At 51.9% G+C, this 24,334-nt stretch overlaps 7 protein-coding genes across 7 annotated transcripts; 3 read left to right on the plus strand and 4 right to left on the minus strand.

Annotated features, from left to right (window-relative positions):
• Positions 1 to 70: 70 nt before the first annotated feature.
• Positions 71 to 1,935, plus strand: LAESUDRAFT_687258 (GroES-like protein). The gene is made up of 4 exons (XM_040905947.1): positions 71 to 396; positions 463 to 754; positions 852 to 1,260; positions 1,327 to 1,935. The coding sequence occupies exons 1-4, from the start codon at positions 252 to 254 to the stop codon at positions 1,618 to 1,620; spliced, it is 1,140 nt and encodes a 379-aa protein (XP_040758797.1). The 5' UTR covers positions 71 to 251; the 3' UTR covers positions 1,621 to 1,935.
• Positions 1,936 to 3,037: 1,102 nt separating this feature from the next.
• On the plus strand, positions 3,038 to 4,412 carry LAESUDRAFT_717760 (uncharacterized protein; the record flags this gene model as incomplete). Its single annotated transcript, XM_040907363.1, has 9 exons — positions 3,038 to 3,052; positions 3,104 to 3,115; positions 3,185 to 3,222; positions 3,283 to 3,304; positions 3,359 to 3,453; positions 3,567 to 3,614; positions 3,682 to 3,782; positions 3,921 to 3,941; positions 4,069 to 4,412. 9 exons carry the CDS (start codon positions 3,038 to 3,040, stop codon positions 4,410 to 4,412), a joined length of 696 nt encoding a protein of 231 aa, XP_040758798.1.
• A 2,887-nt stretch (positions 4,413 to 7,299) lies between these two features.
• LAESUDRAFT_731654 (FAD/NAD-P-binding domain-containing protein) lies at positions 7,300 to 9,683 on the minus strand. Its single transcript, XM_040910086.1, has 8 exons — positions 9,106 to 9,683; positions 8,901 to 9,053; positions 8,158 to 8,844; positions 8,100 to 8,105; positions 7,896 to 8,034; positions 7,705 to 7,840; positions 7,591 to 7,644; positions 7,300 to 7,527 (listed from the first exon to the last, which is right to left on the minus strand). Exons 1-8 carry the CDS (start codon positions 9,611 to 9,613, stop codon positions 7,483 to 7,485), a joined length of 1,728 nt encoding a protein of 575 aa, XP_040758799.1. The 5' UTR covers positions 9,614 to 9,683; the 3' UTR covers positions 7,300 to 7,482.
• A 418-nt stretch (positions 9,684 to 10,101) lies between these two features.
• On the minus strand, positions 10,102 to 12,355 carry LAESUDRAFT_708047 (S-adenosyl-L-methionine-dependent methyltransferase). The gene is made up of 9 exons (XM_040906673.1): positions 12,183 to 12,355; positions 11,890 to 12,120; positions 11,702 to 11,840; positions 11,467 to 11,644; positions 11,175 to 11,407; positions 10,968 to 11,116; positions 10,855 to 10,909; positions 10,494 to 10,792; positions 10,102 to 10,434 (listed from the first exon to the last, which is right to left on the minus strand). The coding sequence occupies exons 2-9, from the start codon at positions 12,103 to 12,105 to the stop codon at positions 10,297 to 10,299; spliced, it is 1,407 nt and encodes a 468-aa protein (XP_040758800.1). The 5' UTR covers positions 12,106 to 12,120; positions 12,183 to 12,355; the 3' UTR covers positions 10,102 to 10,296.
• Positions 12,260 to 12,849, plus strand: LAESUDRAFT_498233 (uncharacterized protein). Its single transcript, XM_040902694.1, has one exon. It carries the CDS (start codon positions 12,353 to 12,355, stop codon positions 12,656 to 12,658), a length of 306 nt encoding a protein of 101 aa, XP_040758801.1. The 5' UTR covers positions 12,260 to 12,352; the 3' UTR covers positions 12,659 to 12,849.
• On the minus strand, positions 12,465 to 15,888 carry LAESUDRAFT_816144 (uncharacterized protein). Its single transcript, XM_040914748.1, has 17 exons — positions 15,632 to 15,888; positions 15,348 to 15,578; positions 15,131 to 15,241; positions 14,971 to 15,080; positions 14,781 to 14,919; positions 14,289 to 14,732; positions 14,214 to 14,229; positions 14,133 to 14,152; positions 14,059 to 14,073; positions 13,752 to 13,993; positions 13,603 to 13,692; positions 13,507 to 13,534; positions 13,328 to 13,456; positions 13,235 to 13,275; positions 13,102 to 13,172; positions 13,007 to 13,055; positions 12,465 to 12,906 (listed from the first exon to the last, which is right to left on the minus strand). The coding sequence occupies exons 1-17, from the start codon at positions 15,827 to 15,829 to the stop codon at positions 12,855 to 12,857; spliced, it is 1,986 nt and encodes a 661-aa protein (XP_040758802.1). The 5' UTR covers positions 15,830 to 15,888; the 3' UTR covers positions 12,465 to 12,854.
• Positions 15,889 to 15,979: 91 nt separating this feature from the next.
• Positions 15,980 to 23,300, minus strand: LAESUDRAFT_731659 (multidrug resistance-associated ABC transporter). Its single transcript, XM_040910087.1, has 40 exons — positions 22,800 to 23,300; positions 21,856 to 22,750; positions 21,517 to 21,801; positions 21,414 to 21,464; positions 21,224 to 21,357; positions 21,144 to 21,170; positions 20,997 to 21,086; positions 20,918 to 20,937; positions 20,768 to 20,861; positions 20,699 to 20,705; positions 20,583 to 20,644; positions 20,258 to 20,531; positions 20,060 to 20,199; positions 19,978 to 20,008; positions 19,802 to 19,926; positions 19,711 to 19,741; positions 19,592 to 19,657; positions 19,000 to 19,537; positions 18,873 to 18,945; positions 18,804 to 18,816; positions 18,718 to 18,753; positions 18,627 to 18,665; positions 18,488 to 18,580; positions 18,293 to 18,436; positions 18,229 to 18,236; positions 18,124 to 18,160; positions 17,951 to 18,072; positions 17,869 to 17,899; positions 17,672 to 17,814; positions 17,605 to 17,616; positions 17,517 to 17,549; positions 17,330 to 17,461; positions 17,063 to 17,276; positions 16,934 to 17,007; positions 16,748 to 16,881; positions 16,631 to 16,697; positions 16,563 to 16,573; positions 16,470 to 16,514; positions 16,350 to 16,416; positions 15,980 to 16,295 (listed from the first exon to the last, which is right to left on the minus strand). Exons 1-40 carry the CDS (start codon positions 23,004 to 23,006, stop codon positions 16,149 to 16,151), a joined length of 4,752 nt encoding a protein of 1,583 aa, XP_040758803.1. The 5' UTR covers positions 23,007 to 23,300; the 3' UTR covers positions 15,980 to 16,148.
• Between the last annotated feature and the right edge of the window lie 1,034 nt (positions 23,301 to 24,334).

Here is a 24,334-nt window from a genome sequence, read left to right on the forward strand (position 1 = left end):
ACGGGACATCGAAGGCAGAAGGGGCAGCCGCGGCGCCTGCCCAGGGTCCGCCTGTCTGACGTAAGCCTTGAGCGTCGATCAAGCAGGGCTTGGATGCGGATTCTCGGACCGGCCGACGGTGGTGTCGCCGCGGTCCAGTTCAGAACACGCTCCTCACGAGATCCAGCGAGAGCGATATAAATTCGTCCCTATGTCTTCTCCACCGTCTCCGCCAGGCCCCAGTCTCCATTCCACGCACACCATTCACCAACATGTCCCCCGTCGCACTCCCCACCCAGCACGCAGTCGTCCTCCATGGTGCGAAGGACCTTCGCTATGAGGAGCGCACCCTCTGGCCCCCACAGCAAGGCCAAGCTCAGGTCGCCGTACTCGCCACAGGACTCTGCGGCAGCGACTGTGAGCCGCTCCCTCCATTCGAACCGCAAATTCGGCGCTGACATAATTTTTTCTTCGCCCACATAGTGCACTACTACATGCACGGCCGGAACGGCGACTTTGTCGTTCAACAACCACTCGTCCTCGGCCATGAAGCTGCAGGCATTGTCACCGCAGTGGGACCCGGCGTCAGGCACCTCGTCCCCGGCCAACGTGTCGCGATTGAGGCCGGCATCATGTGCAACAACTGCAGCTTCTGTGCAAAGGGGCGCTACAACCTCTGCAAGAACATGCGCTTCTGCAGCAGCGCAAAGACTTTTCCGCATTCGGACGGCACCCTCCAAGATCGCATGAACCACCCAGCACACGTCCTCCACCCGTAAGTCACCCCTCTCCGTATTCCCGAGGCCTCGACGCCTCACGTGACACGCGTCGCTGACCGCCCGTTCTGTCTTCTCCCGCGTCCGCATACACAGGCTCCCAGACAACTGCACTTTCGAGCAGGCCGCCCTCGCCGAGCCGCTCTCCGTCCTCCTGCACGCGTCGCGGCGCGCAGGGCTCACGCCCGAGGTGCCCTCGTCCGTGCTCGTGTTCGGCGTCGGCGCTATCGGCCTCCTCGCGTGTGCGCTCGCGCGCTCTTACGGCGCATCGCGCGTCGTCGCAATCGACATCAATCAGGCAAGACTTAACTTTGCGCGCGAGCAGGGCTTCGCACAGCAGGTGTACTGCCTGCCCATGGTCGACAAGGCCAAGACGACCGACGAGCAGCTCCGCCGCGCAAAGGAGACTATCAGCGCCGCGCTCAGCGCATTCAACATGCCGGACGGCTTCGATGTCGTCTTTGAGTGCACCGGCGCGGAACCATGCATCCAGATGTCCATCCACGTGAGCACCCTGCATTTGATCGTCCTGATGATCAGTCGGAGTTGACCGAATTTGGCTGTCGAATAGGCGGCGGTGACTGGCGGCAAGGTGATGCTTGTCGGGATGGGTTCGCGCAATGTGACCCTCCCGCTGTCGGCAGCGGCAACGCGGGAAGTCGATATTCTCGGCTCGTTCCGATATGCGAACACGTACCCGACGGCTCTTGCGCTTCTTGCGTCGGGGAAGCTCCCGAACATCGAGCGCATTATCTCGCACCGCTTCCCGCTCGAAGAGGCTGCACGGGCATTTGATCTCATGGCCAAGGGTCGCGATGAGAATGGACGCATGGTCATGAAGGTCGTTGTCGGCCCGCAATGTTGATAGAACGGTGGTACATGATTTCGAACGCGATGACAGGACGATGGCTCGTTCACTGTTATCGCTCATTACGTTCCTTAACGACCGGCGATGACGATAGAAAATGACCCTCTGCGCGTGCGGCCCCCCTCACCCCTTCGCCCACCATCTTCATCCCCTACATCCGTACCGCTTATACCATAATGCGTACCTACTCGTCTCCCCATTCGGCCGCATCCCGCGAGAGGGCTTACTCACTTGTATCTGTACGTACACTGACCACATGCTCCTTGGGTTACATGCATCGTCCTCTCTACTGCATCCTATCTGTCCGCATCTCATTCATCTCCGTCCGCATTTTTCACGTACCACTTGTACGCCGTAACGTATGCGCTGCGCTATGCCACGCCGGAATGCACGCACAATGAAATAATGCAATTACGTTGCGTCCAAGCTTCCGTCTGCCGGTGCGCACATCCCAAATGCGCGCATCGCCGCGCTCGCGCGAAGGACGTGAATACACGTCATGTGTGTATGTGTGCCTTCCGGCAAGCCTAATCTGCATTTGGGCGTGCGGTGCCAATCCAGCGAGCGCTGCGACAAGTATAGTCTGATCTGATTCAGGCTGACGGCTCTCACCCGGTCTATCGGAACCAACCCCACCCCCGGTCGCAGCGTTCATAGCCTGCACTTGACGTCGAGGCAGAGCCTAGAGGGGGTACGGCAACTCTCTTTAGCGCATCCATATCTGTATTGAGCTGCGTGCGTCTGCTGCGTTACGACATCGGGGGCGCAGGCAGGCAGGTCAGGGCAGGTCAGGGCGTCACCCGCGGCCAAGGTCCGTGCGCGAAGCGTGCAACGACGCGACGCTCAGGCTCATCGCACCGGAGCTCGCGGGTTCTTCCCATTTGCAGCCGAGCGTGCTCGGACTGTCTCTGCGCAGAATTTGTAGGAACGAGAGAATTGTGATCGGGCGCAGTGGAGGGAGATGGAAATGCTGCTCACTTGACACTCGCTCCGGGGGGTCCCATGACACGCCGGAGGTGCTAGCGAAGAAAGGGGGGATAACGTCAAAATGCTCCGTTCGTGTTCTCTTTGCTTAGAAACCCGGAGCTGTACGTAGGAATGTGAGAGGCAAAGCTGGTCGCGCAGGAGAGGATCTCGAGGCGCGTTGGTGGCGCCCGAAGACGCGTCTCGTCACGGACGTCACTGACTGAAAGTCACGCAAGGCGCTCGTTGCAACATCTGCAACATCATCCCGCGGTTCGATCCTTCTGGCTTGCTGTGTTTGCAGATCCTCCTCTTTGAGCAATGAGCTTTGCGAATCTGACATATGGTCGCTGAAAAGTACTAAACTTGTGTCATTTGAAATGGGGGATTCGCTCATACGGATGGCTACTAATGAGGGTCCCGCAGCTCTTGAATGTCTGAGTGCTCATCGATGTTCGCACCTCCGGTGTGTTTCTTCCTTGTGATGTCATGCCTGATCATTGACACGGCGCCATAGAATTGCGAACATGTATGCTCATTTGTTGCAAAGTCCGAAAGGTGTAATCGCCACTAACTCGCACTGAACAGCCATTATTAGGCAGCAATTCGACCTGTTGAGAAAGCCCTCTTTTTCCTGTACGTCATTAAAGCATGTTCATATCTATATCTGCTGTTGTTATGAGCAACTGACCGCAGGGCTTCGCCTTCCATTACCTTCGTGAGTCGCAGGGTATCGTCGCACAATCGACGGCATTTATCTGCCCGCATATAGAACAATTCCCATGTATGCTCAAGCTCCCTTGTTCAACTGGTTGCATGGGTATCCAAGGCGAAGAAGTCTCGACCAAACCTACAACAACACTTAAGGTGAGCTACGCAAATGCATGGCTGTCATGAGGCAAGGCGAAGGCAAGATGCCCATTCATACGCACACCAAGCCATCGGGCAATATCCCATGAGATCATACTGCCGTCTTCCAGTTCATTAATTAGGCTCGCATTCACCGTTCCGAACATAGAACAGTCTGGGTGCGCAAGTCTGGCGGCCGCATGCGCGGTAACGTAATGCGATGCACACCGCGACCGTTATCTCAAGGGGAGGGCGACCGCAGTACATGCGTCCACTATCAGATCACTTGAGCTTGGACGGCATTGAGCAAATCGAGCATTTGATGAAATGCGCGCCGGGTGTGCAAGGTCGGTCACATGGACGGTCCTTTCCAGAATCACATTGACAGACTGGTCTTTCACCTTCTCAAAACCAGCAGAATAGGATGCAGCGATCATGCATGAGCGTTCTTGGAGCTTCAAAGGAATGCGTTGTGACCGTTCAAGGTCTCTATGTCGCGAAAGAAGGTGCGTTTGCATTACGGACTGCAATTCCACTTGGTTACATCAATGAAAACAGTGTGACGTATGATTACGTCGGAGAGCGAAGTTATCAGATGTTGAGTTGCGGACACGCGATATGACGGATTCACAGACATGTTACAGAACAGCGTGAAGAGACATTTCAAAACTGACGTCTCGCATTGGAGGTTGACCTGGCTGTCTGGGATCGTACACGCGCGCATCCACATCGTGGCAAAGACCGGGCAACCTGCAGCATGCTGTCAAGACGCCGAAGATGCAACGGTAGCACCGGACCGTAGAAGTCAACGAAAGCAGTTAGCGTGTTTCTGCATTTATCGGTCGTCAGAAACCAAGATGGAAGAGTGGTCTCCTGTGTATGGCTCATACCCGGGCGTCCAGACCCGCGGCAAGGTCATTAAGAGTCAAGATCCGACGTGCGGCAAGCCGCACATCATCCTGGACGATCTCGTCTAAAAGTCTGCTACTGTAGGTTAGCTGAGGTGGAAGTCCCGAGCGATGTGCAAAGCGTGAAGCCAAATCCTAATCCGCGTGGCAATCGTCATGAGTGGGCAATCGTCATGCCATGAGCAGGCGAAGGACCAGTCAGCGATGACAGACGGACGAAGCAGAAGCCAAGCCTTCGCGAGCATGACGATATAGCATCATTAATTGCTTTAACTCTGCCGCAGGCTGACGTTCGAACTATTTCGAGCTGTCTTCGACGCGTTGCAACCGGCCCGGTCGGAAGCTTCAATAATGGAGGTATGATGCTATATGATGCTATACGCAATATGAGTGCAGCCGCGCTTACACGAACTCCTTCTAGTTCAATGGAATTATCCCGTGTGAGATGACTCGCTAATGTGGCCCGCGAAAGATACCCCGGACCGCGCACATGAGAGTGGTACGCTTGTGTTGCCGGCATCTTCGGCTGCCTTGGCAGATTACGGCTAGTCACAGCCGCGTACAGCGGACAGGAAACGACGGCCACCCTATTTCAACGTAGGTGCAGCAGCTCGTTGAGAATCATGGCGCAAGTTGATTGAACACTGCATATTGAATATTTGTACCACTATCAAGTCATAGACAGGCGCTCGGCGAATGCTGACGCTATGAGACGCCTCCAGCCACTCTGCTGGAACCAACAATGTAAGCTAACCTCTCTGTGCTGTCATTGCGGTGATTGCTCTCACCGTGTTCTATGTTGAGCGGTCGGTTTCTCAGACTTCACCATACGTGCGTTCATCCGCGCCGGACAGCCGACATAGATCTGATTCACGCTGCATTCATGGGGGCCTCTAGGTAAATTGGAAAACATCCTACCATTACAGCTATCCTTCACGCAGAGGGAGGGGACCCGATATCAATGGTCACCACGTTTTCCAGACTTAGAACACATTACCGATGGCTGCTAATATTCGACATTCCTTTTCGCTTCCGATTTACGTCTACAAACCTGCGTCGTCGTACCTGGCATTGACGTAACACTCGACAGTATCAACAGTTGAGGCGACAAATGAGACTGTGCTTCCCTTACACAATGGTCAGCAGACCATCTATTCCTTCTGCTGCTGAGATAGGAAGGCCGGTGACGGATTGGAAATGACGCGCTAGCGGCCAGTCATTGCTCTACCTGAGACACCTCCAATGAGAGAATGATCCAAGGAGAAGGCGCTGCAGAATGCCTTGCGGTAGACATGAGATATCTACGCGGGGGGGCGTGTTGCATCACGCTTAGCAGAAATTGGGGTATCGTACTCAGGGAAGATCCGAAATGCGAGGCGCTGGCAGCAGTCGAATCTACCAAGCTTCCCGAAGCGGAGGCGTTGAGTCTGAACAATCAAGTCACAAGGCGTTGACGAAGGGCTGATCGGCTGGAGATAGAAATACTCGTACCATGCATGGACGTTGGTGTGTCAGGTACTTCGTACGGAACGTCTGTTAAATCCCAGCCAGACCCCACGACATTTACATCATGATCCAGCATGATGCAGGATGTCATGAAACATCTCTGCAGCAGAAGCGTAGTCGAGAACGTTCGGAACAAGTGGCTTGAGAGACATTGTCCAACGCTGGGTTCGACTTCGATAAGCGAAACATTGTCATTACCTTCTGCAGCTCAACCACAGCCCAAGGCCCCGAATTGGTGGAGGGTGAACGATCGCATGTATGTCGATAAAGCCAGCCTAGCGATACAGCGTACTATGTTTCCAGCGTCATGGGGTAGTGGAATTGAGACTATTGCTCGTCATGGAGCATTATTAGCTTCATTCGCATGCCTCATCGAATAAGATTATGCTTCGGACAATTCATTTGCGATAGAAATACTGTAAGCAAGGCTTTCGTTTTGAGGAACCAACCATCTTCAACGGTTTATCGACTGCATCTGAGCCAGTTGTCATGATTTGCATGATCGCAGTCCATGGAACGCGGCGAACAAGCAAATCTCAGGAATTAAACATTGGCAGTGACATGTAGAGAGTACTACTCACATCGAAGACAAGCATAGAGGGGGCATGTTGCTTACGAACAATAGCGACCAAGTAACATTGGTCTGCGCTGTGAGCCTCAGCCTGTGACTCAAGCTCAGAGCGGCGCAGGCTGCAGCATGTATCCATACGGTGCCGCCAGTGTGACTTCATCCGCATTAGTCAAGTATTGGTGAGGAAATACATATGTTCTCTGGAGAGATATGTATGCGCAAAGCTCACGATGAAAGTAATAAAAGGAAGGAGCAGTCGCTACGAAGAAGGTCTGAATAGGTCCGAATCCGGCACGCTTTGAATAGACGCTCGTTGTATGTGGCGCAATCACGTGAGACGCGGAATTGTGTTTAAAAAATCTCGAGTTCAACGTTCACGGCCACGTACTATTGACTATCTGCTTGGATCTGTCTCCCGGTCGTGCCCATTTGACGTACATCAAAAGTTTCTCGCTACTGCAGCTTCGATCTCGAAGCTTAATGAAGGTCACATTCTACGTTACCTCCTATTATCTCCAATACAGGTAACTCGAATCCCCAGAACCCGTCAATTCTGTTTCCGTGGCTTTTTCCGTTCTTGCTCCATTGACATGAAAAACATTGTAACAGGGTCAAAATAAAACTCAGTCTCTCGCCAGGTCCATAGGACATGGCTTGTACAAGAGGCAGATCTAGATACGGTGGAATCTAGGGGATTTGATTTTATATGCCCAAGATTTCTATGAACTCTACCACGTCGTCAGGTTCGCTTGTGTGACGTGCCACTTTCTGATTTTTTCCGAAGGCGATTGTCTCCGCAGTGCAGATCACGATCACAGCCTAATCCGTGAGGACATTTGCCTAGGTGCCCGTTGTGCTTCGCAGAAGCAAGCCATTTTAAGCGACTCTCATGTGGGTCATTGATCCAGTGCAATGTGAAGACGTGGTGCGGATACTTGACAGCAGTAGCAGACACACTATCTACAGGATTCAAGATATATGCAAGAATCTCACCACAGCATACGAACCTCTAACTGTATAGATCCTCGTTCTGCTACAACAACAGGCCGTGGCTTCTCCGTCTTATTGAGGCATCATTCCCAACTGGATCGCTTTAATTTGGAGTGCCTGTATGTGCAAGTGAATCGATCGGTCATTCTGATCATACCTGCCATTGCAGACGCTGCTCACCAGTTGTTTGGACAGCGGCCGCGACATTGAAAAATCGCCTGCGCCGTACCATATCTGATGGTTGTATCTATGTCAGCAAGCCAGATGGGTGGTGGAATGTTTTTTGACACTTACGCCTGGATGGCCTGATCGTCTATAGGCACCTCGAATCTCGCCTTCCTCGTCTAGACCCCATAACGGACTTGTCTGTTCGATGGTCTCCTTCCCGAAAGTTTCTTTCAAACTATCTCGAGGATCCAAATACCCTGTTCTATCGATGCAGTGGCTTAGCAGTTGGCGAACAGAACATCGTGATACGGGCATACGCGAAGACGACCAGATCGGCTTCCACCTCAGAATCATCTGTAAACACAGCTCCATTCTTGGTAAGTCGCTTGAGCTCAACACCTTGCTTGACCTTGACCGTTCCGGAACCAATTAGCGGACCACAACCTACGTCGATCCCTGTCAATCAAAATGAGCCTGTGATCAGCATACTGGCAAAGGCCCCCTGAGGAAAAAGGATTTACAAAAGCCTGTGCGAGTAAGTCAGCACCTGAGAACGTAACTTTAAAATAGACATCGCACCTCCAGACCGCTCATATATTAGGAAGTGCTGTCCGGAACCGTCTCTTCCCATGTTCAGCTTCAATCCGCCTTTCTTGAGCTGATCATGCAGGTCCTTCTCCGTCTCCCACATTAAAGCTTCTCGTGCTCGCGCCATCTTCCGCTGTAGGTTCAGCGGCATGGACCAGTACTTGATGTCGCATATCTCGTATGGTACGCCATCCGGAAATGCCACCGACATCACGCCGGCGATCGTCTTCGACGATACCACGCAGGTTGACGAGCGTTGCACCATAGTGACTGACTTTGCACCACGGAAGGAGAGATCTTGACAGATATCTGCCGATGTGTTGCCGGCTCCGACGACGATGGTTTTCTTGCCAGCATATGGCTCTCCGCCCTTGTACGTGCTCGCATGTATGACATCTCCTTGGAAGACATCTCTATCTGGAACGTCGGGAATTGAAGGCGCTCCAAGAGTGCCTACGCAGATAACGGTGTGGGCTGGGTTCAGCTTTACTTCGCTTCCATCTTTACTGACAACGATATGCCACCGTTTCTCCTTGACGTCGTAAATCGGGTCAGGAAGAATGTGTGAATTGGTCCAAACAATGAGATCCTGAGAATGGACGTATTGCTCCAGCCAGTCGGCAACTTTATCACGCGGGGTGTATTTCGGCCAGTTAAGAGGATAGGGCTGGTACAGCACTGGGTGAAGCGTACGTTCAATTAACATCGCGGAACAGCGACTGACGAGCACGTACAGGTATGATGGGCGCGCGTTGTATGCAACGATAACGTCGGATAGCGTTGTCTCCACTGATCGCCGACTCGTCTGTTCCTTTCTACGACGATTGTTGGTATGTTCATCTGCTTGAAGCGAGCTGCAATGTTCAGCCCAGTCTGTCCCGCTCCGACTCAACTTGTCTGTCAGCGTCATCAGCGATGGTAGATGTTGTTTACACTCACTTATAACCACGTAGGGATCGCTTTCGATAGCAGCCCGGCGTGCAGCGTTCACTTCTTCCCAAGAGAGCGTATGTCCACCATAGACACCGAGCTCCGGACCCAATTCCTCGTGGTCCTTGATCTCCTCCACCATCATGAAGACTGATAAAGCTTTCCATTCGGATGACCCGTCATCTTTCACCAGGTAGGCATATCCACGTCCAGTACGATCCGGGGTTTCGAAAGTGAACCCTGTCGCGACAGCTCTATCAAGCGCGTGCTCTGGCTTCAGACCAGGCTTTTCGTCGAGCTTGAAGTTTGAAATGTGCGCCGAAGAGAGAGTGTCCTGAAGGTATGCGGCTATCTTTTCGCGACCCTCGAGCGAACGAGTGTCCCAAGTGAAGATTAGCACATCGCGAAGCCAGCCATTGGGTATGAAGCAGTCTACCGTCGCTGCAACGTCACCAGAGAACACCGCGACGGCGAACTTGGTAAGCCAGGCGTCGGCCACGTCCTGTAGGTCAACCATCGTGCGATGTGTACAAGTTGGTCCATGGCACGGCGACGCTGCAAGCTTATAATGCCCTCCTTATCACTTCTCCCGACACCGGGTAACAGTGTGTAATCGTGTTCTGGTCACCCGAAAAGTCGTGTCAGGAGGACGTGCTGCTTGGAAGGTCATCGGATCGCTAGCTGCGGATATACCGTATAAGTGTTCCAGAATATCTGACCACTGCGACGTAACATAGATCTGCTGACCGATTTTACAGACACCGGAATTTGTGAGGGGGAGCCGGTGTGGGGCCTCACAAAGCAATTGTTCGCCATCAGCCTGCTGATACGTTCATTGGCTAACCAGAATTGGTTCGTCGGAGCACTCGGACTGATTGACAGCCATTGCGTGACTGATGCAAGCCCGCAGCACACTGATGAATCAAAGGACGGGCTGTGTGGGATGAGTTGGTCTTAATCCTAGCAAAAATCAAGGCGTAGCCCGGCATCGGCTGTCTTCTACATAGATATGTGCACGCGCAAGCACCGCTAATCAAATCCATTGACGGTTTCTTGTCTATACAATGATTTGCGCAAACTACACCAGATCGATCGCCACTGCTGTATCAAGTGTGTTGAATACCAACGCCACTCCAATGCACCGAAAGACAATTGTCCGATTGAACTCACAGAACCTCGTCTCAAGCAGACCATTCAGGCCTACACTGGCACGGCTACAATCTGCGGCAACCAGCTCTGGTGAGCTTGATGCACCTCAACGATGCGGAAACCTGCTTGTCCGAGCAAGTCTGCGAACTCAGGGAGGGTTCGTTCGCATGCGTTGTGGTTGCTCAGCATCTACAGGATATCGCATCAGATGTCACTCCGGGAATGGTCTTCGGGATCATGCGACTTACGTTGATATCCTGCTTGTACGAGAGCGAGTTTGCAGCGCCCCAGTTCGCCAACAAGGGCTCTGGCGCGAGCGCCTCGGGGTCGGACGCGCCGGTATCCTGTCCCTCGACGTTCTGTTCGCGAGAGGCATACAACATGATGTTGTCGACGATGACGATTCGAGTGTTTTTGGTGCTGCTCTGGTGCAAACGCTTGAGAATCTGCACACACTCTGCATCCGGCCAGTTGTGCATAATCATCCGCAACAAGTAGACAGAAACGTTGCTATTAGCAGCAGGCTGTGGTTCGAAGAAGTTGTGCGCTGCAAGCATAGCCGTTGTTAGTCGGCCAAAATGACCAGTGCGACTTGCGTCAAATGCCTACCTTGGAACGACACTCGGCCTTGTGCCAAAGCCTCAGGCTGCTTCGTTTGCCAGAACTGAGGCAGGAGAGAATGAATCAATACACCCTTCAGAGAAATCACACGCTGCACTAACCGCCGGCGCCTCTGCTACCACAGGTCCTGTGTCTTGTACGACAAGATGGATTTGCGGGCAGGTCTGTACGATGGGAAGGGACACCGAGCCGACACCTCCACCACAGTCGACTACGACGCTTCCTTCAGGAAGGCTAGACCAGTTGAAGCCTGTGTAGAGGGATGCTACGTCCATACTGATTCGCTATAGCAATGCGAGCAGACACACCTCGCAAAATCGCATCAGGCGGGGTCATGCTGTTCATACCATTCATGGCCATGCCGAAGCGCTTTAGGCGGGGCAGGTTCTCCGGCAGATTGAGCCAGTCATACATCTTGATATTCTTTGTGCCCGGCCAAGCTATCGAGAACGGCGCGTCGAAAGGTGAGAAGGAGTTTGTCGTCTCGGGATTCTTCAGGATGTCCGCAATGCAAACGGAATTGTGCATGGTTTCGTCCGAGCTGTAACCGAAAGATTCAATGAGCGCAGTAGACAATCATTTGCTTGCGTTCGCACGCACAAGAGACCGACCAAGGCCGCGATACCGTTGCTGCCATCGTATTTCTCCACCGGCTTCGCATCAAGCTCAGCCAGGGACTTGCCTGTATCCATCACGATGGATATGCTGTTGTTAGCGAAAACGTTCGGGGAGACCTCTTCGTAGATGTGATGTGTCGCCAGCAAGCGCAGGACTCGTCCTATGAACACAAACATTCAGTATCTAACGCGCATATTGAACAAGTTCGAATGCACACCAAGCTTTAGATAGTTGACATGGTTGTATGCGCTGATCTCTTTGATGTGCAACGACTTCATGGCACCCTTGCCTTTCTCACGAATGATCTCGGTCACATGGGTCTCCACGACCACACGCAATGACGAGCTGATTTGATGCTGGATGTACCGGTCAGACTAGGAACGAGCTGTTGTAAAGCGTACGTACAGCAGTTGACATATCCATGAGGTAGCGCTCAGGCGTGCGAACAAGGGCAATCAGCTGCGACGCAGCTGCTACCACCTCCAAGGAGGGCTTGAGGAACTCAGCCCGGGCAGTCGACGCGGAGTGATCCGTTGTCTTGAGCGATGCTTGCAGTTCCTTCAATTGAGCGACCGAGGTTGAGATCACTGAAGACAGGGCTTCAATCTGCTTAATATCCATCGCAAACCTGAATGACTATTATTCAAAGTATAAGCCCAGATGTTAGTCAGAAGGAGCCGGAAGCGTGCTTCACTTACCGCTCAATGAACTAGTGAGTACGTATCGGGGAAATGCTACGGGGGAGGACAAAGCGGGTCCAGCATTGTAGGCCTAGAGCGGAGAACATTTATAGGGGACAAGTAAATGCAAATGGAAACATCTCTGAACCCGAGCTCTGACACCTTGGTTGACCCTTTCTGCATGGATCATGATAATACTCCATGTCGCGCTTCTCGACTCTACAAAGCGCCTCTCGCGTGCGAAATGCGCGGCCGCGAGGGGAAGAATGCTTGAATCCGGGGATAACAGGAGAGATGTGGACGATTTCTCGGAAGGGCGTGAGACAATTACCCGTCGACAGTCTCAGGCGCGTGGGGGGACCGGGTGTGAGGCGTTTTCTGATAGGCTTGAGAAGCTCATCCTAGTCGCACGGTTCAACGAATTACCACCCATTGAGGAGAATCTCCCTCGCCATGGCTTTCTCACAAGAGCGAAGCTGTGTGTCAATGAATGATCAGAGACGACGTTGATTCACTTCGGTCGAATGATCTCTCCTGTAGGCGCCTTGCAGCGTCACAAAACTTACGCATCCCCGCATCGTGACCAGAGAGGCGCTCTCTATCGCATAAGATCGATGATCAGCAACCGAAAGTACATTGCCGCTTCCCCCACTGTTCGTCTCAGAAGATATGGCCATGCATGACAGTGGTTCAAAGAACGTTCCTGGCTACTGTCTCCCAGATAGCAATTGGTTTGTTCACACTTGTGGGACCGCATAAAGTATTTGCACATCAGGTCGGCACGTATGAATGAGGGCCGGAGTCAGAATGGCTGTCAAGTCAAAAAAGAACTCAGAACTGACATGTCCGCGGTCAGCGGAAGATTCACGTCCGCGGGATGATCTTGCCACTCTGTACATGCGTCAGCCAATAGCGCGATTCATGCACGAACGCTGACCTTCCGGTCGCGATGGATCATCTATGCCAAATCCGAGCCTCCATGTGATGCCTTGAATACTATTCGTCTTGCTGTTATCATGAAGAGAAGGCGCTCAGCACGACTGCATATAGCAAAGGCTAAAAGCACATACAAATCAGGGGGAGCCAACGAGTGGTTCTTAAGCCCAGCCGTCTAGGATTTATCAAGGCAACAGACTTGTAAGATATTTGGAAGAGCTGCACACCTTGATTTCCGTGTCGATATCAGCAAACCGCGTGGATTGACCACCTACGATTCCGCAATACTGCTGTGGAACGTCAGCCTTGCCACCGACGACGACTGTCTTGGTTCCCTCTTCCTTTGACATGGCTATCTAGAAACCGATGTTTCAACTGCATCGCTTCTGATGATGTGACGACATACACTGAACAACGAGCACGAACTTTCACATCTAGAACGCCGTCGGCACAACCCCATTTCTGTTGCGATAGAATCTGAGAAGACATTGGGAGAACTTACCTCCCGTTACTAACGATGGTCACCTTCTTTGGATCGAATAGCGCTTCTGTCGGAGGGTCCGTCTCGAACGGCTGGCACTCGTCACCTAGCCTGGATGGTTGAGAAAAGCCATCAATATCAAATCACGAATGAGGTCGTAAACATACAACCTCTGGCTGAACGCGTCCTCCCGCCGGTTGACGATCTTCTCCACCGGAGGGTACAGCCAATCTAACGACGCCGGAAATGGAGTATTGTTAGCGAATTCCCAATTCAAGGGGTTGTACAGCAGTTGGTTCTCAGGATCGGCACCACTCGCGATCTCTTGGACGATAAACTGCGCAAGAGGACCTGCACGGGTCTGGGTTTGCAAGCCTGCCTGCGGGATAGTGGTGTTCTTCGGACCGGCAATCTACATGCAACACCATTGTCTATTTGAGTATCCTGATACCGAGAAAGTTAGGAGATGCCACCCACCAGACGATGCAGCCACTGCAAAGAGGAAGGTGATACTTTAGGCTCGGGATAAAGCTTTATTTCAAAAGACTCACATGGGCAATACAAATGTAGCCTGTCGCGCGACCAGTGGTAAATGAATATTGCATCGCATGCACTCGTGCGGACTAACTCACCACCACCGTTATTCGTCTATTCAAAAAGGTTCGCTTGAGGAACGTTATCGGATATCAGATAAGATAAGATCGCACCACGTCAACGATCAACCGATCGGCACCCTGCTCCTTCAAGCCCTGCAAACCGTCCAGCAAGCTCCGCTGCAGATTCTTGAAAGAGCTTGCCGAGAAGCTTCCAAGTGCCAGAACACCAGTCCGGCTATCGTTCAGCATATGAAATTGCGCGACACCAGAGCTCCCATTCAGCGCAGATGGCGGCGTGAGACGTGGTGGCAGCTCGCCACTCTGTTGCGGCTCAGCGTTCACAAGGGCATTCATATGATGCTTGCGTCTTCGAACCTCAATGATTGTCGGTATGCGAAGGGGCTGCTGCCGCCTTTCGGAATCGGAGGTCACATCGGCTTCGGCGTAGAGATCTACGCCGTTTGTGCTATTCGTTGCAATACAGTTATCAACTCGTAACGAGGCAGCATCCCTCCATGGCGATGCAGATGGTGATATGCGGGAGCGGTATGGGAGCTAATTCGATTACTTCCATGCATAGAAGCACGATCGAGAGCAACGCACCACGATTGTATCGTTCTTGTCGCTGCCCAGCCGTTGTATGGTCAGAATCACGGAGTCGATTAGCGGTAGGCTTTGCTGCGCAAAGTTACCCATGACATAGACCCAACCTGTTTCAGCTCGGTTGTAGCTGGAGAAGAATCTGGCAACCACAATAAGCAGCACATCGGCCGAAGGGCTTTAGGAATCTTACGAGTTTTGGCGTGTTCCGTATCCCTGATAGCCTCCCGTGATCAGTGCATTAGCATTAACCGCAACAAAGGGATCAACGCCATCAATAAGCAGGACTTTGGCACCGGACAGCTGTTGAATAGGTGTCAACACATCTTTGCGAGCGTGCGGTAATGTCTCACTGAGCTCAGTTGGCCTTTCAGTTCTCCAGGAAGCGCCTCCTGCCACCATTCGATTTCTTCTCCGAACTCAGCGGATGCGACCTCGAATGCTTCTGGTGCGATGTGCACATGCTGGCTCCCATCAGATTCCGTCAGTAGCACAAGCGATGTAGGCACGTATGTCATAAATAGTGCTAGCAAATGCCGTCAGCACAGATTGTGGCTAATGGTATCCGACCTTATAGTCATAGCATAGGTTGATGTAGACGCAATGCCCATCATTGAGCCTCTTGAAAGCCCGAGATAGGTCAAGGTGAAAGTCAAAATCCGAGGCGTGCTTCTGGCTACTGATTCGTGCCAAGTCCGCCAAGATGTCCTCATGTACATCATTGGAGAAAGGCGGAGGTGCCAGACGCTGATAGTTGACTGAAGTATGGAAAGCCAACGTCTTGTTCACGACCTCTATGATCTTTAAGACAATGATCTACCTTTCAGCGGGATTTTGACTGGGCGAGCACGTACATTCTCCTTGATATCAGTCTCCACTGAGAATGAGGTGAAGCAAGCCCTGACGTTCTGAGGCGAGACCCAGGTTTGATTCGCAATGGCGGAACAAGGATCTCTGTGCACGATCGGAGTCGCCCATATAGCAGCTATGAGACCGCCGAGAAGCACTGCGAGAGCATCGCGTGCCATTTTCCCGGGCTTCCAACCGATCATCTACGCAGTCCGACCGCGTAAGCTTGCAAGCTCACCGGCACCGCTCAGGCTGTGGCGGTAAGAGGACAGCTAATTGAACAAGGGCTTGCGCCAGAGGAGGCGCGCGACGCGTCTGGGCGCTTAGCGCACCTTTTGTCCTCGGAACATGCCATGTCAACGAACATAATTACCCGCTTCGACACTATGGCACAAGCAGACAGCAAGGTTATATAGTTCACATAAACAATGCAAATACTGCTCTCGACAACAATCGTCCATGTCAATCTGTGGACACTAAACTACACTGCATTGCCCTCGATGCATTCGCAAGGTAGACATATCACGGCACACCAGCCATTTTCTTGAGCATGGTAAACTCGTTCTTGCCCGTTGCTTTGCACAAAGCGTGGAATTTAGATGTCGGATCTGCAAGAAGGACGTGTGGCTTGTCAAATTCCGCGATTCGGCCTTGGTCAAGGAGCATGACCTGCGTGCGACGCTCAGAATGACGTGGAAGAGCAATAAACCTATTTACGCTCACCCGATCATAGTCTATCACCGTGCGTAATCTATGTGCAATGGTGAGGATCGTGCTCTCGGCAAACTCGCTGTAGTCGCGGGGTCAGTCGTCGAAGCACTCGCTTATGAGCTTTGTACGCACTGTCGTATTGTCTTCCCGATCAACTCATCCGTCGCATAGTCGACACTGCAGTCATTGAGTCTTGTTTTCAGAACTATCACCCGTAGCGCTTACCTCGCAGTTGCCTGGAACGTTCACGATAGGCTTTCCCGAAATCATTTATAATATCTAAATGCGCGTACCTCATCCATCAGAAGAACCTTCGTTCGCTTGAGAATGGCTCGCGCCATGCAGAGCAATTGCTTCTCACTGTCGTTACGTTGACTTTCTAGCACAGTGAGGTGGTGGCCAGTACTCACCCGGTGGAAAAATTCTCTCCGCCCTCGGAGACCGGAGAATCTAGGTTGCGGAACACATTGGCATTCACAGTCTCAAGATCCTCATCAGATCTATCGCCCGCCGGTATCAGATGGACCCGGCGAAGCGCCTCATACTGAGCATATCAGAAGTCAAGGTCGAGTCCACAGAAGTATGAACAAACACACGATCTCTGCATCTTCATATTCATTGAACACATCTAACGTAGACCTCAACGTCCCACTGAGAATGGTTGGATCCTCTGTGAAGCGCAGTGATCAGTTTCATAGCTTCGAAAAACGACTCAAATAACTGACGAGGAATAATTGTAAGCTTGCCGCGCAGGTCAGTAAGACCCATTTTCGAGATGTCTAGTCCATCGATGAGGATTCGGCCTTCGGTCGGTTCTACGAAACGGAAGAAGGACAGGGCCAGGGTACTCTTGCCTGATCCGGTCCTTCCGAGCACACCGACCTTCTCTCCCGGCTCTATTCTGAAAGTGAGGTTGTGCAGCACATTTGGCAAGTCGGGCTAGTTTCCCCAGTTTAAACTTGGCGACCATATAACCTGAGTCCAGTGCTTACTGCATAGCGGATCACTAGGTTCTCGCAGACGATTTCACCCTTCTCCGGCCATGCCGCAGGAGGTCTGGGCTCGATAAATTCTGGCGGTTCTCGAGGAAGCTCAGAAAATTCTTTGATACGCTCAACAGCGACCTAAGGCAATTACGGCCGTCAGTCACAGCCCCACCATTGAAAACTCCAGACTGACCATCGATTGTTCCAAGCCAACGAATCGACGGACCTATAATTTTGAAGGTTCGAGATTTCTACGGCATGTTTGAAACAGCCACGCTTACCAAAAAGAGTAGCTGGATGATGTATGGTTAGCATTGCCATAGGTCTGACGAGATAAAGGTCACATACGTCATTCAGCACCGTCGAAGCGAACGCGAGGGCGAACCCAGCCAGAGACGCATTGATACTGGGGGTGAGGATGGCGATGAAGGCGGTAACGCCGACGACAGCGCTGGAAAGAAGGTTGAATCGCGCAGATAGCCAACGATTCACTTGATTGAAATTATCAGAGGTATGTACCTCCGGTCGCAATGAGACATGCATACCTCCCCACATCCAATAGTACGGGTTTGCATTCTACAGTGATCGAGTCAGGCGCGGCTTCTAAAGTGGAATAGGCCCGCCTACCGTATCGACGCAACGCAACATGTCCCTCATGAACTTAGTCGAAGCACCGAAGGCGCGCAACACCGTCACTCCTGCTATAGTCTCGCCATAGATAGAGTATAAAGGAGAGCGTGTCACAGAATCTGCACAAGATTGTTAGAAAATAGCTAGTTCATTCAATTGCTCTTGCTTACCCAATCTGCGCATGTCTCGCGAAGTCTGACCGTAAACCTATATAACGTAATGAGGAGATGACATTTTATCTTCACAAACATTCAGTGGAATCTTGCGGTACTTACTTTGCCAACTAGATCAAAGAGATGAGCAGGCAATCGGGAAGCCAGAACACATAAATCAACTTACTGCTGTAGTATAAGGTGCCAAACAAGACGGCTGCCAATAGAAACGGGAAGCCGCCAACATATGTGATGGTAATGAACGTCGTCGTCACGGAGAAACAGTATACGACACTTCGTCCAAAATTGTCTGGAAGAGAACTGTCGACACCTATAGACAAAATCATGAGGACGAATAAGGATTTATTGACAAGAAAACTACCTTCGAAGTCCTTTCCAAAACGGTTCAAAAGCCGTCCGCGAGATATCGTATCATGGAACCGGATATTTGCGAACAGCACGCCCTCGAGCAGACCTGAGCATCGATGAGAAAATGCGAGGAATTATATGAAGAATCTTACGTTTATGTAGGACAGTGGAAGCGTGGATACCGCCGTAGTCTGGCAGGACATGTGTCAATGTATATAGCTACCGTGCATCCATCGTACTCACATACAACAAACCATCGCAGAGTTGTCAAGACGACACCTAAAGACATTATCAGAATGAAGGGGATATCTGCAATCGTGAGACGTTACCTATGCAAGTAATCTGGACATCACGAATGTTATACAAGCGCGAAAGAACGTAGAACGTAGATTACTTACAGCGGCGTAGACCGTGATGTAGAACATTGCGCTCTTCGGCTCGCCTGTGTCCGTAGACGACCCAGTCCATATGCTGTGAACAGAGCTCGGTCTTTCCTGCACGGTACGCCTGAAGCACGATACATACCGAAGCCATCCATTCTCAGCCACTGGGCTCAACGCTGCGAGCAGCAGTGCAGCCACGAAAACAATCCAAAAGCCCCATTCGCCGCAAGCGCCAAGATAGGCTGTCCAGACATCCTTGCCAATGTGTCCTACAGCGCGTTTCTCCTCCTCGATGAGTTTCCGAGGCACCTTCTTCGGCCCTGCTTTGACGTCGGCTTCCGTACCAGCTGCAGTCGACGTCGTCTCAGAGCCGTCCTCCGTGATCTCTGTAGAATATTCCTGGACGGGCACAAGTTCCTCAACTGTCTCGACCGCAGTTTCCTCCTTATCGTCTTCTTTATCAGCAACGCCTGACTGAACCAACGTGCTCATGACCCCAGATGAGCGGAAGCCGTCGACGTCGCCTTGATATTGCACTCTACCATTATCGAGCGCAACGACGTACTCTGCGCCAGGAGCACAAAGCTGCACGTGGTGCGATACCAGAATCACGGTTCGTCCAGTCATCAGATCGCCTTTCAGGCACTCGTGGTACAGGTGACGAGCAGTGTGAGCATCGACTGGGAACGGAATGAGTAAGACCACGAGGCGATCACTACAACTACGAGACTTACCAGCGGACAGCACGTCGTCCAAGAGAAGGACTGAGGCCCGTGAGTAGACCGCACGAGCGAGTGACACTGATAAATTCTCGTCAGTAAGTCTGCCGGTAATTTGTAATATGGTACTGCACCTCTGGCTTTCTGGCCACCTGATAGATTCACCTAACAATATATATTCAGATCGCGATGCACCACCCAAAAGCGAGCCCTCGTAACACTCACTCCTTTCTCCCCGATCTCGGACATATCACCATCCTCGAGAATCTTGAGGTCACTCTCGAGAGCACACACCTGGAGAGTCTTGCGATAACGTTCCTCGACGTATGGCAAGTCGAACAGGATGTTGTCTGCGAACGCACGTGAGCATGCGATAACAATGAATAATTTGCGGAAAATACCTTTTATGGAGGCATTGCGAAGCCAAGCAGACTGCACAAAGATCGATCATGCAATCAAAGACAGATATACTCGAAGACTAACCTGAGGAACATAAGCGCAGACACCCTCGACTACCCACTCTTCCTCGGGTACGACCACACCAGCAAACGAAGAGATGGTATCTGGAGGTGTACGAGGAGATATCACCTGTCCCGCCAGTACATCGGCCTCTCCCAACAGTGCTAAACATCGATGTATCAGCTCGCCGGACAGTTTGACAAGGCAGAACAGCAGTCTTACAAAGCAGCAGCAGTGACTTTCCACTTCCAAGCCTGCCGCATATCAATGTGAGCTCGCCGAGCGGAAAGTTGAGCGAGAGATCAAGGAGAGTGAACTTCTGCTGGGGAGTCGACGCGACGGACGGAATCGCGCTCGCTCCATGTACGCGATCCTGTGGCCAGGTGATCGTTGCATTTTGTAGTATGATGGGATGAGGTTGGCCATCCAGAGGTTCAACCTTGGCTACTTCCTGGCCGAGCAAGTACTTCTCGATGCGCCTCATTGACACAAGAGACTAGGCAGTGTATAAGTACGGGACAGTAAAAGAATGTCGAATAGTACACACTTGGAGCATGTTGATGAATGTCTCTGGAAGTGCATTGAGAGCAAACTTCATTTCGTTGAAGACTTACATTGGTTGTCAAGATAATTTGCAAAAAATAAACAACGAATTGGACGCACTGCTAATCTTCGAGGAGAGACCATTGATCATTAAGGCCTAAGAAGTAAGCTCTACATGAAAGCACTCACAGATGTAAACGCAATAGACGGCGTCAGCACTTGCTGGCGAACGACGGCGAAGTGCCAGAACGAGACGAGCGTGACGACGATAGGAGTTGAGTTCCTGTGCGGAGCAGAAATGAACACAAGCCTTGAGCTGCACGCAGTAATCGCACACACCAAATTGCATTGAATAGAACCTATAAAACAATGAGTGATAGGTTCACCGTATAAATTAAAAAAAACGACAAGCCCATACCTCAATATGGTAATTCAGGCGTTGGTATTTTAGCTCCTTGGCACGGATCTTCATAACCCTCTCCTCGAAGCTGCGCTCCCAAGCCATGAACTGACGTTGCACAACTGTCAATTATTCATCACCATAGCGGCAGCGTAACCCTCTCACTTTCAGCATTCTGATGCCACCAAGGATCTGGAGCGATGGAGATCAGCACATTACATACTGGCATGTGATCCTTTACTCACCTCGTTCATCAACGAAACACGTTCATCGCGTGCTTTCATGAGATTGTCCTGAGCTCCAACGACGACCTTGCCGGCAAAGTGGTTCAAGGGCAGAAACAGACACGTCACCGCCAGTCCGATGAAACATGATATACCTAAGGAAAGCATGAATTAACGCTCTACCCATACATAGCCCACCCATGAGACATACCGAGGAGGTTATACAGGAACAGTGTCCCGATCACGATCTCAACAGGTGAATCTGCGGCATCAATGAGCCAAATTACTTCTTCAGGCGAACAAAGCCTTCGTACCGATCAGAGTGAACAAATGCCAAGCAAACTCGCTCACGCGGTCCACATCCGTGGTCATAAGGGTCATAATCTGCGCCTTGCTCGAGAAGTCGTCTTCCTCTTTCTCTTTTGACTTTCCATCTCCACTCGCCGCGCTACTTGTCGCGCCATCTGAGGCAGCCGCAGGACCTGACGATGACGCGACGTCCTTGCGCACAAGCGTCTTCGCAAACAGTATTGAGTTAAGCTGCACCTTGAGGCGGACTTGCAACGTAGTAGTTGATAGCGACCACAATTGCCCGGTAACTGTCGGGTACATCAGAACAACCTGGCCGCTCTGCCGCGTCACATATCACTCACTAAGGTGTGTTATCGCATTGCTAACGAACAGCCCAGTGCAGTAGACCCATCCCCACCCTCGGTTCGTCCTGTCAGGGTCCACCTCCAAATAATACACGACATTCCGAAGGAAGAATGCTGGCGTATAGAATAGCACAGCAGCTACAGCGGCAAGCACCACGACGGCCATAATCATTCTCGCATTCACGCGCACCAAGCGGTACAGCAGCTCCCATCCCGAACCTGGCTTAGGCTTCCACGATCCCACGCGCAGCTTGTACGCCCGCATTGCCGCCCGCATGGTCGCGAAGAGCGTAGTTGCGCGCATGTCCGCAGGCACGATCGGCAGGTCGGCGATCTCGAGGCTCTCCGACGTGTTCCCAAGCATAACAACCTTGGTCGTGTACGAGAACAACAGCGTGTCCCACATTGATGCGCCCCTGATGCCGCATACATTGTCAGCGTATTGTGTGCTGACCTTCATTATCGTCTTCTCAGAATAGATCTGTTCCGGCGGGAAGTGCAGGGGAGGGCCGCACGGAGTCGTCGCTGCGATGACGAGTGAGATAGCGTATAGTGTGAATGTCGCATAGAACAGGCCGAGCGGTACTGCGGACACATCCGACGATCCTGTATGTGCAAGGCGCGAGGATGGTAGGATGGCCGTCGTGAAGAACAGAGCAGTCGCGACAAACGTCAGCGCGGAAAGGTGGACGATATATACAGCATGCGACCCGTCTTGTTTCCTGACAGACCGTCCAGCGATGATGAGCAGGTAGAGCGCGAAGGCGACATGGAGGGCATGGATTAAGGCTTGGCTGCGGTCGTCGTCTATTGCTGACCATCCAAGGCACACGCTCTGAATCGCCAGGATGGAACCCAGGAATATGGAGATGGCGAGCTTACGCAAGCGCATCTATACAAAGATGTCAGTGCAATGAGGATTCACAGAGAGCCCCACGTACTCGATACCAGAATGCCTCTTCATTCACAGGATACCCGTCAATGCGGTCTTCCGGCTTGGTGACGTCGAACGGATCCCTCTCTGGCACCTCCTCACTGATGGGTAGCTGAATCTTGCCTCCCTTGGGACGAAAAATCAAAAACACGATCAGACTGCATGCTGCAGCACCGGCTAGGGTGATGGCGACCGGCAGCTGGTATGGTGGCATTGCGGGTTAGCCGCAGCTGTCCGTCCTGCAAACGAGCTTTTGAGCGATGCCTATCCTTAAAAAATGGACCCCTTTTGACAGGCGGTCCCGATGATGGGATCAGAATATATGAGTCGGACACTATCAGTACCGAAATTGATGACTGCCGCTGGTCATGCACATTGACGCTGTCAACACTGCTCCACCTCGCGGGAGCGCCGACGACTGACCTTACCTGAATACTGAGTCAACTCTGCGTCGGTTGTTTCCTGACTGGAGAATATGCGTGCTCGTCAAGATTAACGACGAGAGAGAACCGCAGCAGGAACGTCGGCGGCGGATACAGCACATGGTGAACGTGCGTGACAGATAAGCGTAACGCCGCAGACGCGGATCATAATTGGTGTTACGCTACAGCTGCGCGCTGCAGGTCTTCACACGCGAATCCTCCTGCACGCCTGCGCAATTACCTCGGAAATCGTGCTGGCGCTCTGCACGCGTTCAAGTCGATTTGAACGTCTTCCGGAGTCTTCTTACCCACCAGGAACTCGCCTTCACGCTTCAAGATGATGGTACAATTCGTAAGATAACGCGAACGGATCGAAAAAGCCTGTCTGCTTGCTGAAACTTACGAATTTTGAAATTGGGCCGGTGAACAATGTCAGGGAATGCGCTCAATCTGTGAAAAACGAGATGTCTCTGATAATGACAGCCAAAGGCGAGACTCGGAAGGCCACGTATTTCTCAAAGTTCAACGCACAATTACGCCAGCTCGTATTACCATCCGGACGTATCGCTCCGGTCACTGCAATCATCCGCGAGTGGTACTGGGCTTACCTGAGGATCACCTTTGCAAGGATCTTTCTCATTTCTATCGGGTCTGCAGACACAGGTGAGTGATTCCTTGCACTCGGAGGAGCCTCCTGGGAGCAGAGTCTCAGCCGGTTCTGTAGCTTCATCCTGAGCGGCGCGGAGGAAAGTGTATCGAGAACGGATGCTCTAATGATACTATTCAATGTAATTTGTGCTTTCTTGTATACCCTCATCATTGATCGGACTGCAAATTCTCGCCACCGGCTGAATGTCATGCATGTTTGCGCTCCACCGCGCATCGGTCTGGACTCTGGGCGACCGGTACATTGCTTTCAATGATGACCTGGTGAGCATCTATAGCCAGATAATTACTCACCGTTGAGCCTCAGACATTGATGCTTGAACAGACGACCAACAAGAGCACGTTGACGCGACAAGCTCCACCCACTCTCTCAATGCTAGGCTGCGGCCCACACGGTAACATGATGGCTGGAATTTGATTCATTGTGATACAATCCTCGGAGATACTAGCATTC

The sequence above is a fragment of the Laetiporus sulphureus genome (genome assembly GCF_001632365.1).
Source record: "Laetiporus sulphureus 93-53 unplaced genomic scaffold LAESUscaffold_67, whole genome shotgun sequence".
Taxonomy (NCBI): Eukaryota; Fungi; Basidiomycota; class Agaricomycetes; order Polyporales; family Laetiporaceae; genus Laetiporus; species Laetiporus sulphureus.